The sequence below is a fragment of the Lemur catta genome, chromosome 12, assembly GCF_020740605.2.
Source record: "Lemur catta isolate mLemCat1 chromosome 12, mLemCat1.pri, whole genome shotgun sequence".
Lineage (NCBI taxonomy): Eukaryota > Metazoa > Chordata > Mammalia > Primates > Lemuridae > Lemur > Lemur catta.
In genome coordinates this window covers 45,892,460-45,915,513 of record NC_059139.1, presented here as the reverse complement: position 1 = coordinate 45,915,513, position 23,054 = coordinate 45,892,460, and the positions used below count along the sequence as shown (strand labels likewise).

General features: G+C 35.0%; 1 protein-coding gene across 2 annotated transcripts in view; it reads right to left on the bottom strand.

The window, feature by feature from the left end:
* The window catches only part of FCHO2 (FCH and mu domain containing endocytic adaptor 2), a 107,284-nt gene that overhangs the window by 47,193 nt on the left and 37,037 nt on the right, over positions 1-23,054 (bottom strand). For both annotated transcript variants that reach the window (XM_045565609.1, XM_045565610.1), the window contains exons 6-8: positions 22,275-22,379; positions 16,961-17,059; positions 16,098-16,194 (exon numbers count right to left, since the gene is read on the bottom strand). In XM_045565609.1, coding sequence (XP_045421565.1) covers positions 16,098-16,194; positions 16,961-17,059; positions 22,275-22,379 — 301 coding nt within the window. The remainder of the gene's footprint in view (positions 1-16,097; positions 16,195-16,960; positions 17,060-22,274; positions 22,380-23,054) is intronic.

Sequence of the window (23,054 nt, the reverse complement as noted above, 5' to 3'; positions counted from 1 at the left end):
CATTTGAAATAGAAAAATGTCCAATAAAATATTCAATAAAAAGCATTTTAAAATATAAAATGCTAAATCATAAAATACATATAAAAATTTTAAATTGAGTACCATCCATATAAACTTTTCTATTAAAGACAGAAATACTAATAGTTTGTGGTATAATAAAACTAAATATGCCCTTAAAAAAAACATTAAATCATGCATGAAAAAGATTTTCTTTTTCAAATGGCATATGCTCCACATGCTGCTGCACATGGCAAGGCTTTGCGTGCCTGGCTCAGTGCCAGTTGACAGCTCAGCTGGATATCAATGCACATTCTGACCCCCCTTGTAGCGTGTCACTTCTGAACTGTTTCACAAGTGGAAAGTTTATTCAGCATCTCCCTCAAATGCAGTCCACTGCCCATCATTCTGCTATTTAATCATAAGACAGGTTATTTTTTTTGACAGTACTAAAGCCAGAGTGAGAGTCTTAATGAATAGTTTGCTACAACTGGAATTTCAACTGTTTTAGACTCAATTAATTCTTTTGTCAAAATAAATAACTGCTTTTAGCACTTAGATTTTATGCTGGGTCACAAGGGCAATTTAGTTTGTATAAAAGCAAATAAAACCATTTTGGCTCTGTCTCCTGATGCTCTTTTACACATTTTAAAATGCCACTATGAGTTCAATTAAACTCATAGAACAGAAGAACTCTAAGAAGTCAATGATTCAAAGCAAAACAATTCTTAAATATGTTTTAATCATCAGGTAGGAATAAATTATTGCTATTAAAAAAAGACATCAACCTAAAGAATTCATTCAAACCTATTCTGGATCAAAACTTTTAAGAAATGGTTATAGGAGAAAAAGCAATTTATTTAATAATCTTTAATCACTACAACTTTTTCGTGGAATGAGGTAGGGAACAAAATATGTGAAATATTTAATTAATAGTCCCTGTTCTAGAATCAATCCTAAATCTCAGGCCACCAACAGCGCAAAAGTTTATAACTTTGTTTTTTTTTTTTTTTTTTTTTTTGAGACAGAGTCTCACTCTGTTGCCCGGGCTAGAGTGAGTGCCGTGGCATCAGCCTAGCTCACAGCAACCTCAAACTCCTGGGCTTAAGCGATCCTACTGCCTCAGCCTCCCGAGTAGCTGGGACTACAGGCATGAACCACCATGCCCGGCTAATTTTTTTTGTATATATATATTTTTAGTTGGCCAGATAATTTCTTTCTATTTTTAGTAGAGACGGGGTCTCACTCTTGCTCAGGCTGGTCTCAAACTCCTGACCTCGAGCGATCCACCCGCCTCGGCCTCCCAGAGCTAGGATTACAGGCGTGAGCCACCGCGCCCGGCCTAAAGTTTATAACTTTGTCTAGTTAAAAACTGGCCTCAAAACTCAAATAAGAAGTCTGGCCTATTCAAATCAAGCATATTTCTGCATATTTCCAATTGAAACCAAAGAAGAACACGATTCTAATTAGAGTTAAGGTAAAACATATAAACACACTCAGACATACACCCAAAGTCTAATAAAAGGAAAGATGATAATGAAGGGGGGGAGGTGTGTATATAGAGAGAGAGGTGTGACTCATAACAATGGAAGTCAATGACTACATTTTCAAGCTTGCTTCTGGGCTTGTGGAATGCAATACAGCCACATTCCCAGATGCCTGGGATGATGAACCTGGCAAGCTAACACAAACAAAAAAGAGAATCAAACTGGAGCTTGTGGTGATAAGCAAAAGGCAGAGAGGCTCAAGTTCTGGTTTTGGCACTTGTTTGCTGGCTGATTACCTCGCACTGGCTACCTAACCTAGGTTGTATCATTTATGAAAGGGGGATGGATAACAGTAATACATTTTTCCACATTTGCTTTTCCTCTCTTTACAACATAGCCATTGACACACAGTGTTTTCTTTTGCTAATGTATTTGAAAGTTGCAGGCACCAATGACATTTCACTTCGGAGATATTTTAATAAAGGACCTATAGAAACAACTTCCTCAATTCAGTGGTCCCAAATCCCAACTGATCATCAGAAACTCCAAGTGTAATGGTTCTCAAACTGTATCAGAATCAGCTGGAGGGCTTATAAAACCAAAGACTGCTGGCCCCACCCCCAGAGTGTCCCTTTTGGAAGGTTGAGGGTGGTGCTCAAAAATGTGCATTTTAAACAAATTCCCAGGTGATGCACTGGTAATGGAATCATACTTTGAGAAATACAGTCCCAGGAGATCCTTGGCCATTGCCAGATACTCTTAACTATAGATAGTGTTTCTCCAATTATACTGTGCATACAAATCACCTGGGATCTTATTAAAATACTGATTCTGATTCAATAGGTCTGGGATAGGGTTTGAGATTCTACAGCTATAACAAGTATCCATGTGGTTAAGGCTACAGGTTTTCAACAATGGCTGTACAGCAGAATCAGCTGAGAAGTTTTAAAATATAGTGGTATACACCCTAGACGAATTAAATCTGAATTTCTGGGGTAGCAGGCAGTCTGTAAATTTAAAAAAAGAAAAGAAGAAAAAGGAAATGAAAAGGGGAAAAAAATCACAAATGATTCTCATACAAACCCAAGGCTTGAAAACCATGAGGCAAATTTAGAAATTAGTCTTAAATCAAATGAATAGGTTTCTGACCATGGATTTCTGTCACTTCGAAACCCTCCAGTTCTCCAAACAGAGAATCTTAGCACTGAAATATAATCTCCTCCTACATCCACATTCTGACACTGTCCCCACACCCCCAGATTGAGTCATGTTTTCATCCTATATGCTCCTCCTAAAAAACCTTGTTTCTACTTTTAATTACAGCATTTATATCTATAAGCCTTCCCCATCTCAGTTAATGGCAACTCCATCCTTTCAGTTACTCAAGCAGGCCCAAACGCTTGGAGTGATTTCTTCCATCCTCTTTTTAAACAGTTCTGCTGAGGTATACTTAACATGCAATAAACTACACCTATTTAAATTGTACAATTTGATGAATTTTGACGTGTGTTACATTTGTGAGACTACTGCCACAAATAAGATAATAACATAGGCATCACCTCATGCTCCTTTGTAACCCATCCCAAGGCAACCACTGTCATTGTAAATTAGTTCATATTTTCTAGAATGTTATATAAATAGAATCATACATTATGTATTCTTTTTTTTTTTGTCTGGCTTCTTTCACCCAGAATATTTTGAGATTCATCCATGCAGTTGCATGTATCAAGAGTACATTAATTTTTATGGTTGAGTAGTACTCTACTGTATGCACATACCACAATTTGCTTACCTTTTCATCTGTTAATGGACATTTGGGTTGTTTTCAGTTGGGGCTATTACAAATAAAACTGCCAAAGACATTTATATACAAGTCTTTGAACATAGACAAGTATTTCCTTTTCTTTTAAGTAAAGATCTACGAGTAGAATGGCTGGATCACATGGTAAACATATACTTAAATGTCTAAGAAACTGCCAAGTTGTTTTCCAGAGTGGCTGTACAATTTTATATTTTCACTAACAGTGCATATGAGTTCCAGTTCTTCCACATCCTCAACAGCACTTGGTATAGTCAGTATTTTTAATTTTAATCATTTGATTAAGTATGTAATGATATCTTATTGTGATTCTAATTTTCATTTCCCTAATTACTAATGAAGTTTAGCATCTTTTCATGTGTTTATCTGCCATTCATATATTTTCTTTTGTGAAATGTCTAAATCTTTTTGCCATTTTTTGCATTATAATGTATACACTGGCATTGGGGTCACCATGCATTTCTCAGGAAGAAGGTTAAACAGGAAGGCAGTTTGTACCTGCTGAGATGGCATCTCTGGGATGATGGCGGAGGGAGGTAATTGTAGCAACAACTTGCTGGCTGCAGAGACTACAAGTCTGGAAGAGCAGCTGCAAGAATGGAGAGAAGTGACACTGATGGCGCATAACGTCCTCAGATGGGAAAGAGCCTGGTTTCCACCTGCCATCATGGGATTATCTAGATTCATCTGAAAAGCTTAAAATGTACTTCATGATTATTCCTCTTGCTGCGGTTGCTTGGGTGTAACATCAAGTCCACAACCTGTTTCTCACCTATCTGATAGTAACTGTCTTTACTGTTGCTTCCTGGACTTAATTAACATGGAATCATTTTGAAACACACTGGAATGGCCAAAAGGGACGATAAGCTTCCCAAACAAAAAGAAAAAAATGAATAATTCACCTGCTTTACTCAAAGTGATTAATGGAGTATACATTGTCCCTTGGAACATTTTCTACTATACTATCTGGATACTAAAATGTTACAGAAGCAGCTCTTTGCTCTCTCTATGCCCTCAGTTAACAGAAATTCAGACTCATCAAGTAAGGCTTGGGGTGTAGTGTCTTTGTGTCAAGTGTAGTTGGATGTATTCTCATCAGCTGGCCTTATATGGACAACCATTAATAAGTATGACTTGGTTTTTCTCACCCAGCGTTAACTGAATTCTTACTTTCAGACCACTTCCTTTAAAATAATATAGCAGTGGACTTTACCCTTTAGTACAGTTAAAGTGACTTTGGATAATTGTTAGAGTTGATCTTTGCTTTAGCTAGATACAAGGTAGTGGTCTATGGCTATAAGAAGATGGTTCTCTACTGTCTGTTTTGACAGTATGCTTAAAAAACTGTGTGACTTTATTAATATAGAGACCAAGTTTACCACTTCCAATGAAGAGACCAATTAATATTCATTTCTCATTCTGTTTCTTTACCATGGGAGAAGAATCCCCATGAAATAAAATAAAACCAATTCTATGCCCTAGTATGCATAAACTTCTCCCTTGTGCAAAACTTATATCTGTAGGAAACATTGATCCTTTCACCCAAATGAGGAAAATCTGACAGGCTTAGAGCTCTTGTCCCCTTGTACTTCGATTTCAAGTTAGTAAAGGCTTTTTAATACAATAGCAGATTTCCAAAAGATTGTGTTTAGAGCTTTTAGCATACTTTTAATTTCAGATTCTCAGCCAACCTTAGCTACAGTATACAGTAGGTTAAGACTCACGTCTACGACCTTTCCTCCAAGACCAGCCAGTAAAGGATAAAAGTCTTCTATGTTTAGTCAAGATTCATTTCAGCAGAAAATAATCTTATCTGACTCATTTTTGAGACCAGAATAAGCCTTTGAAGATAAGCCTCAAAATTCTCATTTTATGGTAATACTGACCATTTCAGTCCCCATAGGTTTGGCATAGGCGATAGTGACTGCACCGGTGTCTGACTTTTTTCCTAGATATTTCTCTGAAAAATGCAAGGGCTGTTGGTGAGAGCAGACTTGAGGTGACAGTTGGCCTCTGGTGTACTTAGATTTTATAACTTATTTGAAAGCCTCTTACAATCATTCTTTCACTCTCAGTGGCTAGAAATTTATAGTACTTGAAATCTGTAGGAATGAAACTCAGAGGGCCAAAAATGTGACATATTTGAGAACAATTCTTAAACTGATTAGCTAGCCATAATATAGTTTTGTGAATTTATTGCACTGATGTTGTAAAACATGTACCTTGCGGTGTGTATCTGTCCCTATTAAATGTTTTCTCCCCATTTAATATTGCTGTAAATAGTGGTGCCCACTGTAGCATATGTCTGTTTGTTTAATGTTTCATGTGAAAACTACCTTAATTTTACATGTGTTTCCTCATTGCAAATAAGCCCATCTTTCTATCCAGATTTTGCATATACATGTCCTACTGATTCTACCACTTTTGCAGGTTTAATATTGTATTATTTCTTCTATTTTGTTTTGTGTAAAAGGGGGAAATTTTTAAAAAGCTGGAATTTTAAAAAGATAAATAAATAAAATGTAAACATTTTTAATTCTGAAATAAATTTTAGGTCCAGCACGGTGGTTCACACCTATAATCCTAGCACTTTGGGGCACTGAGGCAGAAGGATTGGTTGAGACCAGGAGTTCAAGACCAGCCTGGGCAACATAGCAAAACCCTGTCTCTAAAAAATAAAAATTTTTAAATTAGCTGGGCATGGTAGTACATGCGCAGCTACTCAGGAGGCTGAGGCAGGAGGATCGCTTGAGCCCAGGAGTTTGAGGTTGCAGTGAGCCATGATCACACCACTGCACTCTATTCTGGACAACAGAGCAAGAACCTGTCTAAAAAAAGTAAATAGATAAACAAAAATAAATCTATAGACCAATGGTCAACCAATGTTTAACAAGGGTGCCACAATTCAATTGGAAAAGGATAATCTCTTGAACAAATGGTGCTAGGACAATTGACATTTATACTCAAAAGAATGAAGCTGGACCCTTATTTCTTACTATATGGAAAAATTAAGTCAAAAACAATCACAGACCTAAATGAAAAGACTTCTTAGAGGAAAACAAGGGATAAATCTTCATGACCTTCAATTTAACAATGGTTTCTTAGATATAATAGCAAAAGCACAACCAACAAAAGAAAAAATAAACTGAACTTAAAATTAAAAACTTCTGTGTATCAAAAGACACTATCGGGAAAATGAAAAGACAACACACACAATCGAAGAAAATATCTGCAAATCATATATCTGATAAGAATCTAGTATCCAGAATAAAGAACTCTTAGAACTCAACAACAAAAAGATAATCCAATTTAAAAACGGGCAAATAATCATTTCTCCAAAGATGATATATTATACAAATAGCTAAGAAGCACATGAAAAGATGCTCAATATCATTAGTCATTAGGGAAACACAAATCAAAATCACAATCATACACTACCTCACACTCACTAGGATGGCTATTAATTTTTTTAAAATAAAAAGGGAAAATGGAACCTGCAACATTGCTGGAAGGAATGTGAAGGAGTACAACTGCTGTGGAAAACTCAAACACAGAATTACCATCTGATGCAATAATTCCACTCCTAGGTATATACCCTAAAGCACTGCAACAGATACTCCAACAATAACCGTACACATACGTTCATAGCAGCACTATTTTCAATGGCCAAAAGGTGGAAACAACCAAATGTCCATCAGCAGATGAACGGATAAACAAAATGTGGCACATCCATACAGTGGAATATTATTCACCTACAAAAAGGAATGAAGTATTGACACAAGATGTAACATGGATAAGTCTTGAAAACATTATGCTAAATGAAAGAAGGCAGACATAAAAGGCCACATATTGTATGATTCCATTTATATGAAATATCCATCCATTTATATGAAATATCTAGAACAGGTAAATTCAAAGAGACAGAAAAGCACATTACTTTTTTCCAGGGAATGGAGGTTGGAGGGAAATGAAAGTGAACAAGGTTTCTTTTTTGGAATAATTAAAATATTCTAGAACTAGATAGTGGTTATGGCTATACAATATTATGAATGTACTAAATGTCACTGAGCTATATACTTTAAAATGGTTAAAATTGTGAATTTTATGTTAATTTACCACAATAAAAAAAGAGGGATAATACACATGCTAAAGTATTTGGGGGAATGTGTATTGACTTCTGCAACTTACTCTGAAATGCATCAAAAAAGATGGATTGATAGATGAACAGAGAGAGGAGTAGACAGATGTAATAAAACAGATATTAAGGTAAAATGTCAGTGGTGGAATCAAAGTGGTAGGTATATAGTCCTTCACTGTAAAATGCTTTCAATTATTCTGCATGTTTGAAAGTTTTCATAACAAAAGTTTAGAGAAAAAAGTTATGCTGAATATGCATTTTCAAACCACATCCCTACCTTTCCCTAATTCCTACCTCCAGAAATTTTAATATATCTCCTAGGCGAGAGTGACTGCAGGAGATATTTGGGGGATATGCTGAGCTCACTATAATAGCTTTTCTCTGGGAAATGCCTCCTTCCCAACAAGTAGTAGGTGCAAGAAGCCATATTTATACTGTATGACCTAGCCAGAACTGACTGGACTAGAAAGAAGATTACCTGAGCCAAGGTGGACCAACCACATTCTTTCTCTAAGATATTTGGAAAGGGACAAACATTTGGGTTAATTCAGAGCTGTGACTTCAATTAAAGAAAAAGTCTTAAAAACCTAGAAATTACCAGGAGATGACCTTATATCATGTGCCTGGAGAAGCAAAAAGAGCCATTCTGCAAAGCAAATAAAAAAGCAGTAGAAACAAAGGATAGAATAAAGGAAAAATGATACCTAGCTTTCCTACTGTTTCCTTCTGAGGCCTGGCTATATTCCTGATTTTAGATTCTTGGAATGCCTCATTTTTTTTTTCCAATAGATTTCCTTTTAAGTTCAACTTGGATTGGATTAGCTTGTTTTACATACTGCAAAAAGAACTAAAACCCTGTCCTTGTTACTATACATACAATTTTTAGAAATAACAATTGTAATCAGCTTACTTTATATTTGCACTTGTATTTTGTTGCCAGAATATTTATGCATTTATTACTATTTTTAATGGGTACCTCAAATCAATGAACTAAGCTTGCCTGAACAAAGTCTGCTCAAAATAATGTTTACTTCACAATTTAGGATTATTATTATGAGGATCAATTACTGTGCTGTGATATAAATGCAGATGTAGTTGCTGCAGGATGTCAGATTAAATGATTTCTGAACCCAAAACAGCAGAATCTGCTTTTTGAAAAAAGCTTATGTATTATCAAGAGCCACATAATTCTTTTTTTTTTTTTTTTTTTGAGACAGCGTCTCGTTTTGTTCCACGGGCTAGAGTGAGTGCCATGGCATCAGCCTAGCTCACAGCAACCTCAAACTCCTGGGCTTAAGCGATCCTACTGCCTCAGCCTCCCAAGTAGCTGGGACTACAGGCATGTACCACTATGCCCGGCTAATTTTTGCTATATATATTTTAGTTGGCCAGATAATTTCTTTCTGTATTTTTAGTAGAGACGGGGTCTCGCTCTTGCTCAGGCTGGTCTCGAACTCCTGACCTTGAGCGATCCACCCGCCTCGGCCTCCCAGAGTGCTAGGATTACAGGCGTGAGCCACCGCGCCCGGCCTAAATTAATCTCCGTTACATAATTCTAATGTACCATGATATACTGTGTGCTAGTACATCACACAAGAAATGTACTCTCTAACACAGGGGTGGGTAGAGTTTTTCTCTGAAGGGTCAGATAGTAAATATTTTAGACTTTGTGGGCCACACAATCTGTCATAATTTTTCAACTCTGCTGTTGTAGTGTGAAAGCAGCCACAGACAATTTAAAAAATACATAAACAAGTGTGACCGTGTTTAAACAAAATTTATTTATAGACTGAAATCTGAATTTCATGTAATTTTCCTGTGTTGCAAAATACTACTCTTCTTTGATGTTCTCTCCAACCATTTAAAAAGGTAAAACCCATTCTTTGCTTATAAGTTTCACAAAAGTAGGCAGAGTTAAAATTTGGCTCAATGGCCATAAGTTTGCCAACTCCAGCTCTAAAAGATGTAAGAGATAATCAATTATCAGGTGGCATGCCAAATAATGACGGATAAGTGGATGCTTTTAACAGCATACTCCATATACAACCCCACAGGGCAGAGTTCCGTAAGTGGAGGTAATACTGCCTCACAGAGTAGAGCTGTTCAGTGTTATTTTCTTCGTAGGCTCTCCTTTTTAACTCTCCCATTGGTACTAATCTACGTATATTATCCTCTTTCCCTAATCATTACCCACTCTTTTTTTCTTCTTTTTCTGGTCATTCCCCCCTTGCTAGCTAACAGAAAAACCAAATCATCACGGCATAACTCATATGGTTAGTGGGTCTTTGCCTCTTCTTATCTATTTTTAATTTTGCTTTCTACACAAGGGTTTTTGTTCTTCTGATTTCAAAAAAAGCAAAAACATTTGGGTGGGGGTAGAGGTAGGAGGCTCTCTTTAAAGGTTTGGCATTATTCCTAATCTGGGGTCTGGAAAGATAACTAGATTACATTTTTAAAAAATGATTTGCTTTATTCTGTAATTTACAATAATATATCTAATGTAGTACCTAAAATATTCCAAATATCCAAACTAATACATTAATGTCATTTAGGTAGTCTGACCACATGAATCTCATTTTCCCCTTTTTTGTTGTGGCCAATTGTTTTTTTATGTCCACATTTCTCAGACTTCTCCCATTTGTATCTTTAATTTTAAAGATTTGTATCTATAAACTTATTAATATCATATAATGAAAGTACAGATAAGTTTTTCAACAAAGCCTTTTATTTAAATAGGTTACATACTGGCCTACCAAATTTTTATTTTCTTTTTTTTCCTTATAAATGGACATTTGCTGAACTTTTATGAATTACAAATAGCACACAGTAAAACTAGCAAAATGACTACAAAATAGGAACATATGTATTTTAATCTCTTAGCAACTAAAATACATGAGAATGGTCAGGACTACAAAGATAATGTCACTGGAATATAAAATGACCCTTTCAGACCACAAGTGCTTTGATATTCAAAGCGTCCACTTACAGTGACTCGAATTCCAGAGAAACAAGGAAGTACTTACACTTACAAAGTTCACAAAAAAGTCACTACATATAATAAATAGTATGACGATATTTCAGGAGCTCCAGTGGTCCCGTCGATTAGCACACGGTACCTAACAGTAGCACTTACATAACAGTATTTCAGTGCGTAGGGGAAATTTTTTTAATGCTATCAAAGTGTTTGACTTACACAGAAGAATTGGAAACATAAAGTAACAGGATATATCTTTTAACAGATAACTGACTAAAGATAAAATTAGTATCATTTTTCAGCCCCAGAGAAGTAGGTTAACTTTTAGGTACACAAATTTTTAAAAAACTAGGTCTCTTGTTTTTGTTTTTAAATCTGTATCTCATAGAACTAAAACTATTTTAAAAAGGAACTCATCCACCAGAGGGGGCCCTTACAAAACAGGAGAAATAAATGTTAATAGAAATCAGTAATATAAAACAAAATCCCTTAAGTCCACAAATTCCATACAATCACATGCAAAATTTTGTATGTTATTTTTCTGAGAAACACAAAATTCTTATCATTGCAATGGGTCTCTACATTCATTTGTTCAGGTGCCCATAAATTGAACAAATACATATGAAAGAGGTGTAACTAGTCATATTGGCCTATAACTAGTCAACTCAACCAGACAAGAAATATCCCTTCAACTCTCCCCATATCCCTTCTTTTTGTAAAGTTAGTTCTAGGACTTTTCTGAAAGCCAGTCACGTACATACACACAATGTCAACAGTCATCCCAAAACAGATACCTAATTCTGGGTTTAGTGACTCTCAGAAAGCCCGTATCATCACAGTTCTTGGCCTCTTACCTCCTACCATATAGCTATAGGTAGTTTCTACATGTCTTAGTATATCTTGAGGCCAGTAAAATTATAAAGAAACAACATAGTAGTAGTTACCTATTCATCAGGAATGTATTATTTTTTGAAAATATTTGTTAAATACTTAATAAATGTTACATTACCTCACGTAAACCTCACAACAGCCCCATGAGGCAGATACTAATATTATCCCCATTTTACAGATGAGGGCACTGAGGCTTAAAGATCTCACTGCTGGTAAAGAGCAGACCACATTACCGGGAACACGCAGTGTAATAATAATAATATAAAAAACAAAACAAAACAAAACAAAACAAAACAAAAAAAAAAGAGCAGACCACAAACGACTGCACTATATACTAAAGACAAGAAAATAAACATGATCTAAAAGTCCAGAATTTAATCAGGCAGTGAGTCTAAAGGCAATTTCTGATATACAGCTATTTTAAATACCTAACCAACAGAAGGAAATTAATAAAACAACTGTGTAGGAAGACAAATTTTATATGTTCTCATTCATATGTGCAAGCTAAAAAAGTTGATGTCATGAAGGTAGAAGATAGAATAATAGATGATACATGCCAGAGGCTGAAAAAGTGTGTCAGAGGAGAATGAAGAAAGGTTGGTCAATGGGTATAAACGTACAGTTAGCTAGAAGTGTAAGTTCTAATGTTCGATAGAGTAGAGTGACTATAGCTAACAATACTTTATGGTATATTTCAAAATAACTAAAAGAGTAGAATTGGAAAGGTCCTAACATGAAGAAATGACAAATGCTTGAGGTGATGGATATCCCAATTACCCTGATTTGATCATTACACACTGTATGCTTGTTTCAAAATATCACATGTACCACATAAATATGTAAAATAGTAGACTGGGTGTGGTGGCTTAGGCCTGTAATCCTAGCATTTTGGGAGGCCAAGGCAGGAGGATTACTTGAGGCCAGGAGTTGAGACCACCCTGAGCAACATAGTGAGATCCCATCTCTACAAAAAACATTTTTAAAAAATTAGGTAGTCATGGTGGCACATGCCTGTAGTCCCAACCACTGCGGAGGATGAGGCAAGAGGACTGCATGAGTCCAGGAGTTTAAGGTTACAGTGAGCTATGATGATGCCATTGCACTTGAACCAGGGCAATAGAGCAAGACCCTGTCTCAAAAATAAATAAACAAACACACTGATTTATTCAAAGACAGGCATGTGTCAAAAACAAAACCTTCCCTGAAATTAATATGCTAACACTAGAAAAAAGAAATTTTTTCTAGTAGGTTTCTAAACTGAATTGATATAGGCCTGGGACCACTGATGTCTTCCTTCCCAACAATGGGGAGAAAGTTTACAGCAGGAACTTAAGAAACTGAAGCTAAGCAGAGATAAGCAGAAATGAGAGAAATAAGTGAAATGAGGTTCTGATGACATCCATTTGGTCCTTGAATCCATTCCAGCCTTCTGGGTTAAAAAAGTCAATGCATGGAATTTTTGCTTAAGCTTATTTATGTTGGCTTTCAGACATTTGCAAACAAAGAGTCTCTACTGAACTAAGCCACAGATGACAGGTTTAAACCTGAGTGCCAACTCTCAATATTGGCAGTGACTGCCTACAGCACTGAGATGAGAGAGATTCTAAGGTCTTCTCTGGACAAAGAATGCAATGATCTAGTAATGGTATCTGCCATGAATAAAAGCAGTACACATGCCAAATACTTATAAGCCCTTGACAGAGCAGTGTCTTAGGAAATATAAACAAAAAAGCAGTGAAAGCCCAGGAAACCAAAGTAGAGTGGGAAAAGTTGTATCAGGGAAGAGGTAAAATGCCAATCAAGAAAAAATTGGCTTGATTCAGAACACATTTTAATATTACAATTATTCTCTGGTTTATTAATACTTTAAGAAAAATACTGATCCACCTCAAGCTGGTCTCTATATTCTTTTTGCTTAAATAGATCATTTGTGACTCAGAGGAAAAAGGTATGGTTCATCAGTTTAGGTCCACATTTTAGCTCAAGTACGCTGGTTTCAAGGTAGTTTTCTAATTGAAATTTTTATTGAGATAATTGTAGATTTATATACAGTTATAAAAAATAATACAGGGAGATTCCTTGAACACTTTGTCTGGTTTCCCACAATGATCATATTTTGTAAAACTACAGTATGATGTCACAACCAAGATACTAACACTGATACAATCCACCAATCTTATTCATTTTTCCATCTAAGGCATTTTTAACCAGCCAATTTGCCTTTGCTTTCATTCTAGAAACTCTTCTAAATACCTGTATAAAAATTCTTGCCAGCCACGGTGGCTCACGCCTGTAATCCCAGCACTTTGGGAGGCCAAGGCGCGAAGATTGCTTGAAGCCAAGAGTTTGAGACCAGCCTGGGCAAAATAGCAAGACCTCATCTCTACAAAACCATAGAAAAATTAGCTGGGCATTGTGGCAAATGCTTGTAATCCTAGCTACTCAGGAGGCTGAGGCAGGGGTCGCTGCAGTCCAAGAGTTTGAAGTTATAGTGAGCAATGGTGGCACCACTGTACTCTAGCCCAGGCAACAGAGTGAAACCCTGTCTCTATGGAAAAAAATATCTGTTTGTTTCTCTAAGTGTTTACCTCTCTTAACTAGTATTCACTTATAACTTAATCTCCTTACAAAGAGTTTTAGGGTTTTATGCTATTCTGTACTTCTGTATCTCAACATCCTCATTCTCTCTATATATCTATACTTAGTTTTATTCTAATTTTTCCAAAGCATGGGCTTTGGAATCAAAAATCCTGGAACTGAATCCCAGCTCTGCCATGTACTAGCTTAGGCAAATCATTTAACGTCTCAAATTTTCCCTCATCTGTAAAAAGGGAGTAATACTACCTACACTTCAAAGAGCTGCTGAAGATCAAAGTATGCCTGGAAAGTGGTTGGCATAGTATGTGGCACAGAGTTAGTGCTCATTAAACATTAAATATAATTATTTAGTATTCACTTAACAAAGAATTTTCTAACAGCAAATCCATCCATTTCAACCTTCTTAACACTCTAACCTTACCATTATAAGCTCATTTTTTCATTCATTCTATTAAAATGTACTTTTCACAAATAGAGAAAATAATTAGATGAATACAGAACTTTTTTCACAACAGTTTTTCACAAGTGCAAAACTATTAAAATTTAAACGTAGATAGCAACAATACAAAAAAAGTACATACAGTTAAAATTCTCTGGCACTTTTGGCTCTCTAAAAGTTCATTCATTCAACACATAAACGGGAAGGTATGGGTAGAAAAGGAGTGGGATATATAGCATTTTCTAGAGTAAGAACATAAGGATAACTAGGTACTGAAGGGAAAAAAGGGCATGTATGGGAAATAACAAGCAGTTCAGTTGGCCACAGTGAAAGTACCAGAATAAAAATAATTCCTATTCTTAGGAATTATTACTAGGAATAGTAAGAGTAAAGACTGGTCAGCACAAGATCCTTAAAGGCTTTGAATCCAAGTCCAGAGTATAACTTTTATTCTGTCTGTAATGACAATTCAAAGATTTATGAGTAGTGCAATTTTAAGTTCATAATTGTATAGTCAGAAGATGAATGTGTTATAACATGTAAAATGGATTGGAGAAGAAATCTCTACTGTGTCAGTACGAAAAATCTGCAAATTAATCAGGCAGATGGAGAAAGCAGAGAAAGAACGTCTGAAGGGAAAAATACTAACATAATTGAATCAGTAAGACTTAAAAATTAATGAAATTTGGGAAGAAGAAGAAACTAAAGATGATTTAGGTTTTGAGTCTTAGTTCTATGAACGGTATTGATAAAAAAAAATCGCTCTCAGACTTCTCTACAAAGCACTTGTTCATTTTCCTATTCCATATATTTTAACTTCTTTACTGGGCTGAATTACTTTTACCTGTGGAGTGAAATCAATGTTTTATAAAAGCATAGTATAGTAACTAATAATAGATTAAAGAAATCTGGAAGAATGTAAGTCTGCTGAGCAGGGGAGTAGAATGGGCTATTTATGACATCAATATACCATAACATACTTATCAAAAATAGAATTTGGGACTCTTATAACCACTTTTTCATAAAAATGGCAAATAGGATTTCTGTATTCATTTGTTCATTGTTATATCCCCAAGTGTCTAGAATGGTGTCTGGTATACTGTTAGGATTCGATAAATGTATTTGTTGAATGCATGTGTGAATGAGAAAATAAAGTAGTTACTAAATTTTAAGAAAGGGTCTTATGTAGGGTTCAATATTCTCTCAATCTTTTCAAAAATCTAAACAAATTGCAATAGATTAATTTAGTAAATATTATAACTATTTCAAATAATAGAAAATCACGATATTAACAACAAAAGGCCAAAACAAAAATCTTAATTTAACATATAATCAAACACAAATAAAATAATACCTAAGATTTTACACAAATTTTTAGGCATGCCCTGTTTTTAGGTTTAGCTTTATTTTATGGTTTAGAAATGTTACTCAGTTCAGACATGTGATATAAAGTTGAAATTACCCCCTACATACATGAATTTAAAGGCAGACCTGTGTCTTAAAAAAAAAATTTTTTTTTAATTAGCTGGGTGTGGTGTCGTGCAACCATAGTCCCAGCTACTCAGAGGCTGAGAGAGGAGGACTGCTTGAGCCCAGGAGTTCCAGGCTGCAGTGAGCTATGATCATGTGCTATTGCACTCTAGCCTGGGCAACAAAGAGAGAACCCTATCTCAAAAATAAATAAATAAAGGCAAACATATTTGTTACTGGATGGGAAATTTGAAAATGTTTCCTTGTAGAATTTATCATCTTACCAGGTCTTTCCTTCCCAGTGCCTTTTGAGTCAGCAAATTTTTGTATCAAACTTTCAACTGTAGTGTTAGCCATGTTATTTATAAATTCTTCATGGACCTATTAAAATGGAATAAAGGTAATTTTTTCTTTTTCCACAAATATTCTAACTGTATGAGAGATAAAACTTCCACAAGGCAGTTAAAATTCATTACATCAAACATGTATTTTTCACCCAAGGGCCTTTGAGAACTTCTGTTTACCTAATTTACAGTGTTACCAGATCTGTGAGGACCAATCACTTCTTACATTAATCTCTTAATGTATAGCCTCACAGCCTTAGAAATTACAGCACCTTCCTGTTCCCATCTTTGAGTATTTTAGAGATATAATTCTTATGATAAATAAACTTTATATGAATAATAAAAATACTTTTAGGTTTTTAATAATAAAGAATAGCAGACTTCATCTTTCTCTAATATATTGCAATTTATCCCAAATTGTCATCATTAAACCTCTTTTATATTTTTGGAACATTTCTAAGTACAAGTTCTGTAACTGACTAGGTTGCTGCTTAAAATTTTAAAATAGTAAATAAAACCTGAAAAAGGAAATATTCAATAATTGGTTAACTTCAGAATTGTAATATAAAAAAGACTGAGTATAGTTAACTTAAAGAATTAATTTGAATTATCATCCTTGGTGGCCAAATGATCAAAAATTCAAGTTTATTTTATATCTAATACATGTAAATACACATTTTTGATCTAGAATAATTCAGTATCATACTTGTGAGTTTTGGACAGGGTGATAAAATATTTTGAAGAGCGATAAATGAACATAAAATTTTCATGAATGCATTCAAAATAAACTAAAACAAACTTACCTGGCCTATTTGCAAATGAATTTCCTTTACAGCATTTGACAAGGATCCTATAATTTCCTTTATGTGAATGAGATGAGTTTCTTCAATATCTTGAAATTTCTGGGTAGCAAATATGAAAAGTTACATATTTATAATATGTATGTATAGGTACACACATATATATATTCTGGAATCAAAAGAGCTTCTAGAAATCATCTCAATGAAAGCTGGATGCAGTGGCATGCACCTATAATCCCATCTACTTGAAGGATCTCTTGAGCCCAGGAGTTCAAGGCCAGCCTGGGCAACAAAGTGACACCCCCATCTCTAAAAAAATAAATTACATTAAATTAAATTTTAAAATATCTCAATATACATAACGAAATTTAACAAGCTATCATTATTACAAAATGCTTAATAATGCCTCTAGACAAATGGGTCTAGCAGATAAATGAAAATACAGCACTGAGAAAAATTAACTTTTTGTTATGCCAGTTCTTAGGCAAATAAAAACTTTTACAGATTTTGAAGATATTATACATTAAAATCTATAATCATGATCAGAAAATTAGAAGGAGACCCAAAAGACAACAGTGTTACAAAAGCCAAGGGAAAAGAGTTTCAAAACTGAAGAACAATTAGTTGGTACAGCAAAAACTATAGTTTACTTCTGAAGACTTTATAATCTACCCGATAAATTTTAAAAATGTCTAATCCTTGAAATGTTGTAACACAATCTCCAAAACACATAGTCTATGATCAAAGAAATTTGGTCTATACTAGCAGTTCACAACCAAAGGTGGCGATGCATCAGACAACTTGGGGAATGTTTTCAAACTACAAAACACATAGATCCTCCAGTACTCCCTGTGGGATGGAGGTGGGAAAGATAATATTGTTTGGAAAAATTTTCCAAGTTACTCTTATACTTATTCCCCAGAGGAAAAAAAATCACTGCTGGACTTGGCTTCACAATAAACATATCAAAAGCTCTGAGAAATATTGAAATAATGACATTTTTCACTTTCTTAGCCCAGCCATTTTCTAAATTTCTTTGACCTCACAACCTTTTTGTTTTTCTTCTTCCCTGAACATCTATTATCTCAGAACAGTAACATTCCTCAAAACAGAATTTGGGAAATGGTGAACTACCCATTTTCAAACAAAGTACATTTGTCATTTCTACTGCACAAATCTAATTACCTAATTTTTTGCCAAATTAAACCAGTTCTAAGGAATTGTCCTAAATGCCTTATTATTTTTCTCTGATTAGTTTATCAAATTAAATTCCCTCATCCCATATTTAATATTAACATTTCTTCAGCACTGAATTACATGACCAGAAATCATTAAGCCACACGATGTCTACATTTGTGTAAATGGTATAAACCTCTAAAAAACAAAATCCATAATGGTAAAATTACAGTTTTGACAGTAATACCATAACAGTCTAAAAACTTAAATCAATTTTATTCATGAGGAGTGGCATAGATAAATTGGAATATCTGTCATTGACTAATTTTGACCAGATCAATGAGAATACACTACCAATATTTCAAGACCCTGAATCACTCTCAACAAGTGAGGAATATTCAGTAGGAGGAAAATTTACTCAAATTTCATATTATAAGAAATGGCCCTCAGCTTAAATTACAGCACACGAACAAGACATTTTCTCATAGACAGGTGGCCATTAATTTTATATGGATGACCCCCAACTCCAAGGAAACATCTCATCATTCCTTTTTAAAACAGCTATACTGAATAAGTCAGATCCTTAATTATTTAGAAATATCTTAAAAGTATGAATTCACAAAGAAACTTAAAGCATGATTCAGACACAATATTAATTTTAAAACTGAGGGATTTTGGAAGGGACACTGCTAACTATCCCAATTTCTCAAAATTAGTGACTACTAAACTCAGAGTAATTCAGCAATGTAAAATGAATACAGTCTCAAGTGTTTGAGTATCAGTAAACTTTCTTGAACAAATTAGACAGGCTTTTTCCCCTTGTAATTTCAAATTCACTGTGTTCACATTTATTGTTCCATTAATTTTTTAAAAAGTACAGTCATGCATGACATAAAGATGTTTTGGTCAACTATGGACCCCATATACAACAGTGATCCCCCAGGAGTATAATTAAGTTGAAAAATTTCTATGGCCTAATAACATCACAGCAGTCGTAGTGCATGTATTACTCAGATGTTTATGGTGATGCTGGTGTAAACACACTGTAGTGCCAGTCACAGAAAAGCACTATATAGCACATACAATGATATATAGACAGTATAATTAATAATGGTAATAAACCACTATATTACTGGTGTATGTATTTACTATACTACACCTTTTTTTCTTTTTATTTTAGCCTTTTTTTAATTTCAGAATATTACCAGGGTACAAATGTTTTGATTACATGGATTGCTTTTGTACTGTCTGAGTCAAAGTTATAAGTGTTCCCATCACCCAGATAGTGTACACTGTACCCGTTAGGTATGATTTCACCCATTCCCTCCTCCCCCTCCCACCTGCATGATTTCCATTGAGTTTTACTTCCATCTGTGCACATGAGTGCTGATCCATTAGCTCAAATTTAATAGTGAGTATATGGGGTGTTTGTTTTTCCATTCTTGTGATAATTCACTTAGGAGGTTGGTCTCCAGTTCCATCCAGATTGGTATTAATTCATTTTTGATGGCTGAGTAGTACTCCATGGTGTACATATACTACATTTTATTAATTCACTCATGAATTGATGGGCAGTTGGGTTGATTCCACATCTTTGAAGTTGTGAATTGTTCTGCAATAAACATTCTAGTGCAAGTGTCTTTTTGATAAAATAACTTTTTTTCCTTTGGGTAAATACCCAGTAGTGGGAATGCTGTACCAAATGGTAGGTCTACTTTTAGTTCTTTGAGGAATCTATACTATTTCCCAGCAACGTGTGTAAGCGTTCTCTTCTCTCTACGTCCACACCAGCACTTATTGTTTGGGGACTTTTTTGATAAAAGCCATTCGCACTGGAGATAGGTGGTATCTCCCTGTGGTTTTGATTTGCATTTATCTGATGATTAGTGACCTTGAGCATTTTTTCATATGTTTGTTGGCCATTGGTGTATCTTCTTTTGAAAAGCTTCTGTTAATGTCTTCTGCCCACCTTTTAATGGGGTTGATTTTTTTCTTGCTGATTTGCTTCAGTTCTTTGTAGATTCTGGTTATTATCCCTTTAGCCAGCCTATGTCTCTCTCCTTCTCCAAGGCCACCACACTGGCCCTCATATTCTTACCTGACCACAACACTGTCTGCCAAACTGGACTCCTGATTCTCCATTGGCCATACTATAATCTATTCTTCACAAAAGTGGCAGATTTATCTTTTACAGTGAAGATCAGATCATGTCACATCCCTGCCTAAAACCCTTATTAGGTGGCTTCAAGCTGCTCTTAGAAGAAAACATAATCCTTACTAAAACCTGGTCCTTGTCTATCTCTTCAATCTCATTTCTCACCACTATCCCCCCTTACTCAGTTTTTACTAAGCATTTTCTTACCATTGGGCATTCATACCCAAAGCCAGGAACCCTCTTGCCCTATTACTCATTTTTTAGGTATCAGTTTTGAATGTCACTTCTACAAAAAGGTCTTTTATGACTCCCTAATCCAAATTAGGTCATTCGTATTATTCTGTCTCAAGGAAGCCTATTCTTTTCCTTTGTGACACTTAACAATAATTTATAAACTTTATACTTAAGCATGTATTCACTGTCTGCCTCCCTTCTCTATACTATAAACTCCACCTAGCAGAGGGAGATATTTATCTTATTTACATATATACCGTATACACCCAGCATCTCACACGGAGCCTACTATATGGTAGGTAAAGATGGATATGTATGTGCACTCATACCAGCATGCAAGCCTTTGGTTTCTGAGATACAAGTTGTTAACCACTTCGAGTTGGAAAACAAAAAGAAGACCTATAGTCCAAAAAATCAGATTCATAAAGTCCTTTTTTCATACTTACTGAGTACCTATCATGAGCTGGAACTATTTTAAATGCTGAGGATATAGCAGAAAACTAACCAAAATAAACCTCTGTTCTCACAGAACTGACATTTTAGTGGGGGAAGACAGACAATAAAAAATATGGGTAAGAGAGCCAATGTGTTTCATTATGTTTCTAGGCCCCAGACGTGATGACTAAGAAAATTCCAAAAAGAGGTTCATCCACCAGCCTCAGTACCAGAGTAAAGACAATGTGGAAAAGAGCTACAGGCAACCCATGAGGAACATGCAGCACGAGAAAGAAATAAACCCTTAATATTGCAAACCACTGAGACTTCTGGAGCCCTTAGTCACCTCAGCATACTTAATCTGACATGACTGACACAGGAAATAAAATTTCTGGTTATGTGAGATGATGTTAAGTGCTAAAGAAGAAGATAAACCAAGAAAGAGGACAAGAAGAGTAAGGGTGGAAATGTTAGGTATGATTTATAAAAGGCACCCACCTTAAACCAGCTCTGTAACTAAGGCACTAAGAACACTACACCAGATATAATTTATCCCAAGCTAATGGAAGGCAGACATTTTTCTCTGTCTTTCTTCACTTAAATATAAATTCTATGAGAGCAGGGGCTTTTGGTTATTTTATTTACTGCTATAGTGTTAGCACTGAATCACTTCCAATTTTTTTCCTAATCAGAAGTAAATCCATACACAAGACTAACACTCAGCACTGTCTTCATCATCTACCAATGCCCTCATTTTCCCTAATCATCTCTTTTTTTTTTTTTTTTAAGAGATAGGGTCTCACTCTCTGTCTCCCAGGCTGGAATGCCATGGTGTGGTATCATAGCTCACTACAGCCTCGAACTCTTGGGAACAAGCGATCCTCCTGTCTCAGCCCCCCAAGTAGCTGGGACTTACAGGTGCACACCACCATGCCTGGCTAATTTTTTTTTTTATTGTTTTGTAGAGACAAGTTCTTGCTATGTTGGCCAGGCTGGTATCAAACTCCTGGCCTCAAGCCATCCTTCCACCTTGGTCTCTCAAAGTGCTGGGATTACAGGCATGAGCCACTGCACCTGCCCCAATTATCTTTAAACAGTCTCTTCTAATCTATCGGAATAATTCCTATGACATTATAATTATTCCATCTTGGTTCTTGATCTCCAAAACAAGATGTGTATTTTTTAAATAGTATCATTAAAACATCAAGATTGTGGATTTTAAAGTTTCTAATACTAAAAAATTATATGATAGAAAAATTACATGTAATAGTATACATAAACATCCTGTTTTCCAATTCAAAGCCTTAAAGTACCAACCTGAGCTGTTTCTGTCATCTTCTGTTCAAAATCAGCTTTTGCTAATGCATATTTTTCCACATAGAGTTTATAGGTATCTGTAGCCTTCTTAGATTTAACAGCTGCCTGTAATAAAACAAAAACATTTTTAACCGTGCATTTAACTTTTTTCTTTCCTAATATACTATGAAATAACAAATTAAAATAAATTTTAAGAGTCTGACATGACACATACCTAACTTTAATACCTGTTATAAAGCCTTCCTTAATCATTTTTTTGTTATAGTCACACAATAACTCAGGAATTAAACAACGATTCTCCTTTCTGATGGAATGTGATTTGAATAGTTAAAATACTCTCTTTTTACATCCCAGAGTAAGACTGTATAACCAAGTTATAATGGTACAGTGTTACTAAGAATATGTTAACACACTATGGAAAGAAATTTCCTGACAATATATAAAAATGTCACAATACAATGAGAACATGCTTGACACTCCTTTCTACGCCTCTGAGTCTTCCTTTCTCCTGCCCCCACATACATAAATTTCATTTATTGTCTGATTAAAGACGATAAACCTATCTCAAAAGTTGAGATCAGTTTTCCTTAACATTTCTCAGTTTCCATTATGCTTCAGCAAATATACAAACTTGTTTTTAATCTTTGCCTATTTTTTCAAGACTTCTATATTTTTTAAAAAATATATTACTGCAAAATTATAGTTCTAGTTTTTATCGTTATTCAATAAAAAATTGATAATAACATTAAATATTAGGCAGTAAAGAACATGAAGATGAGT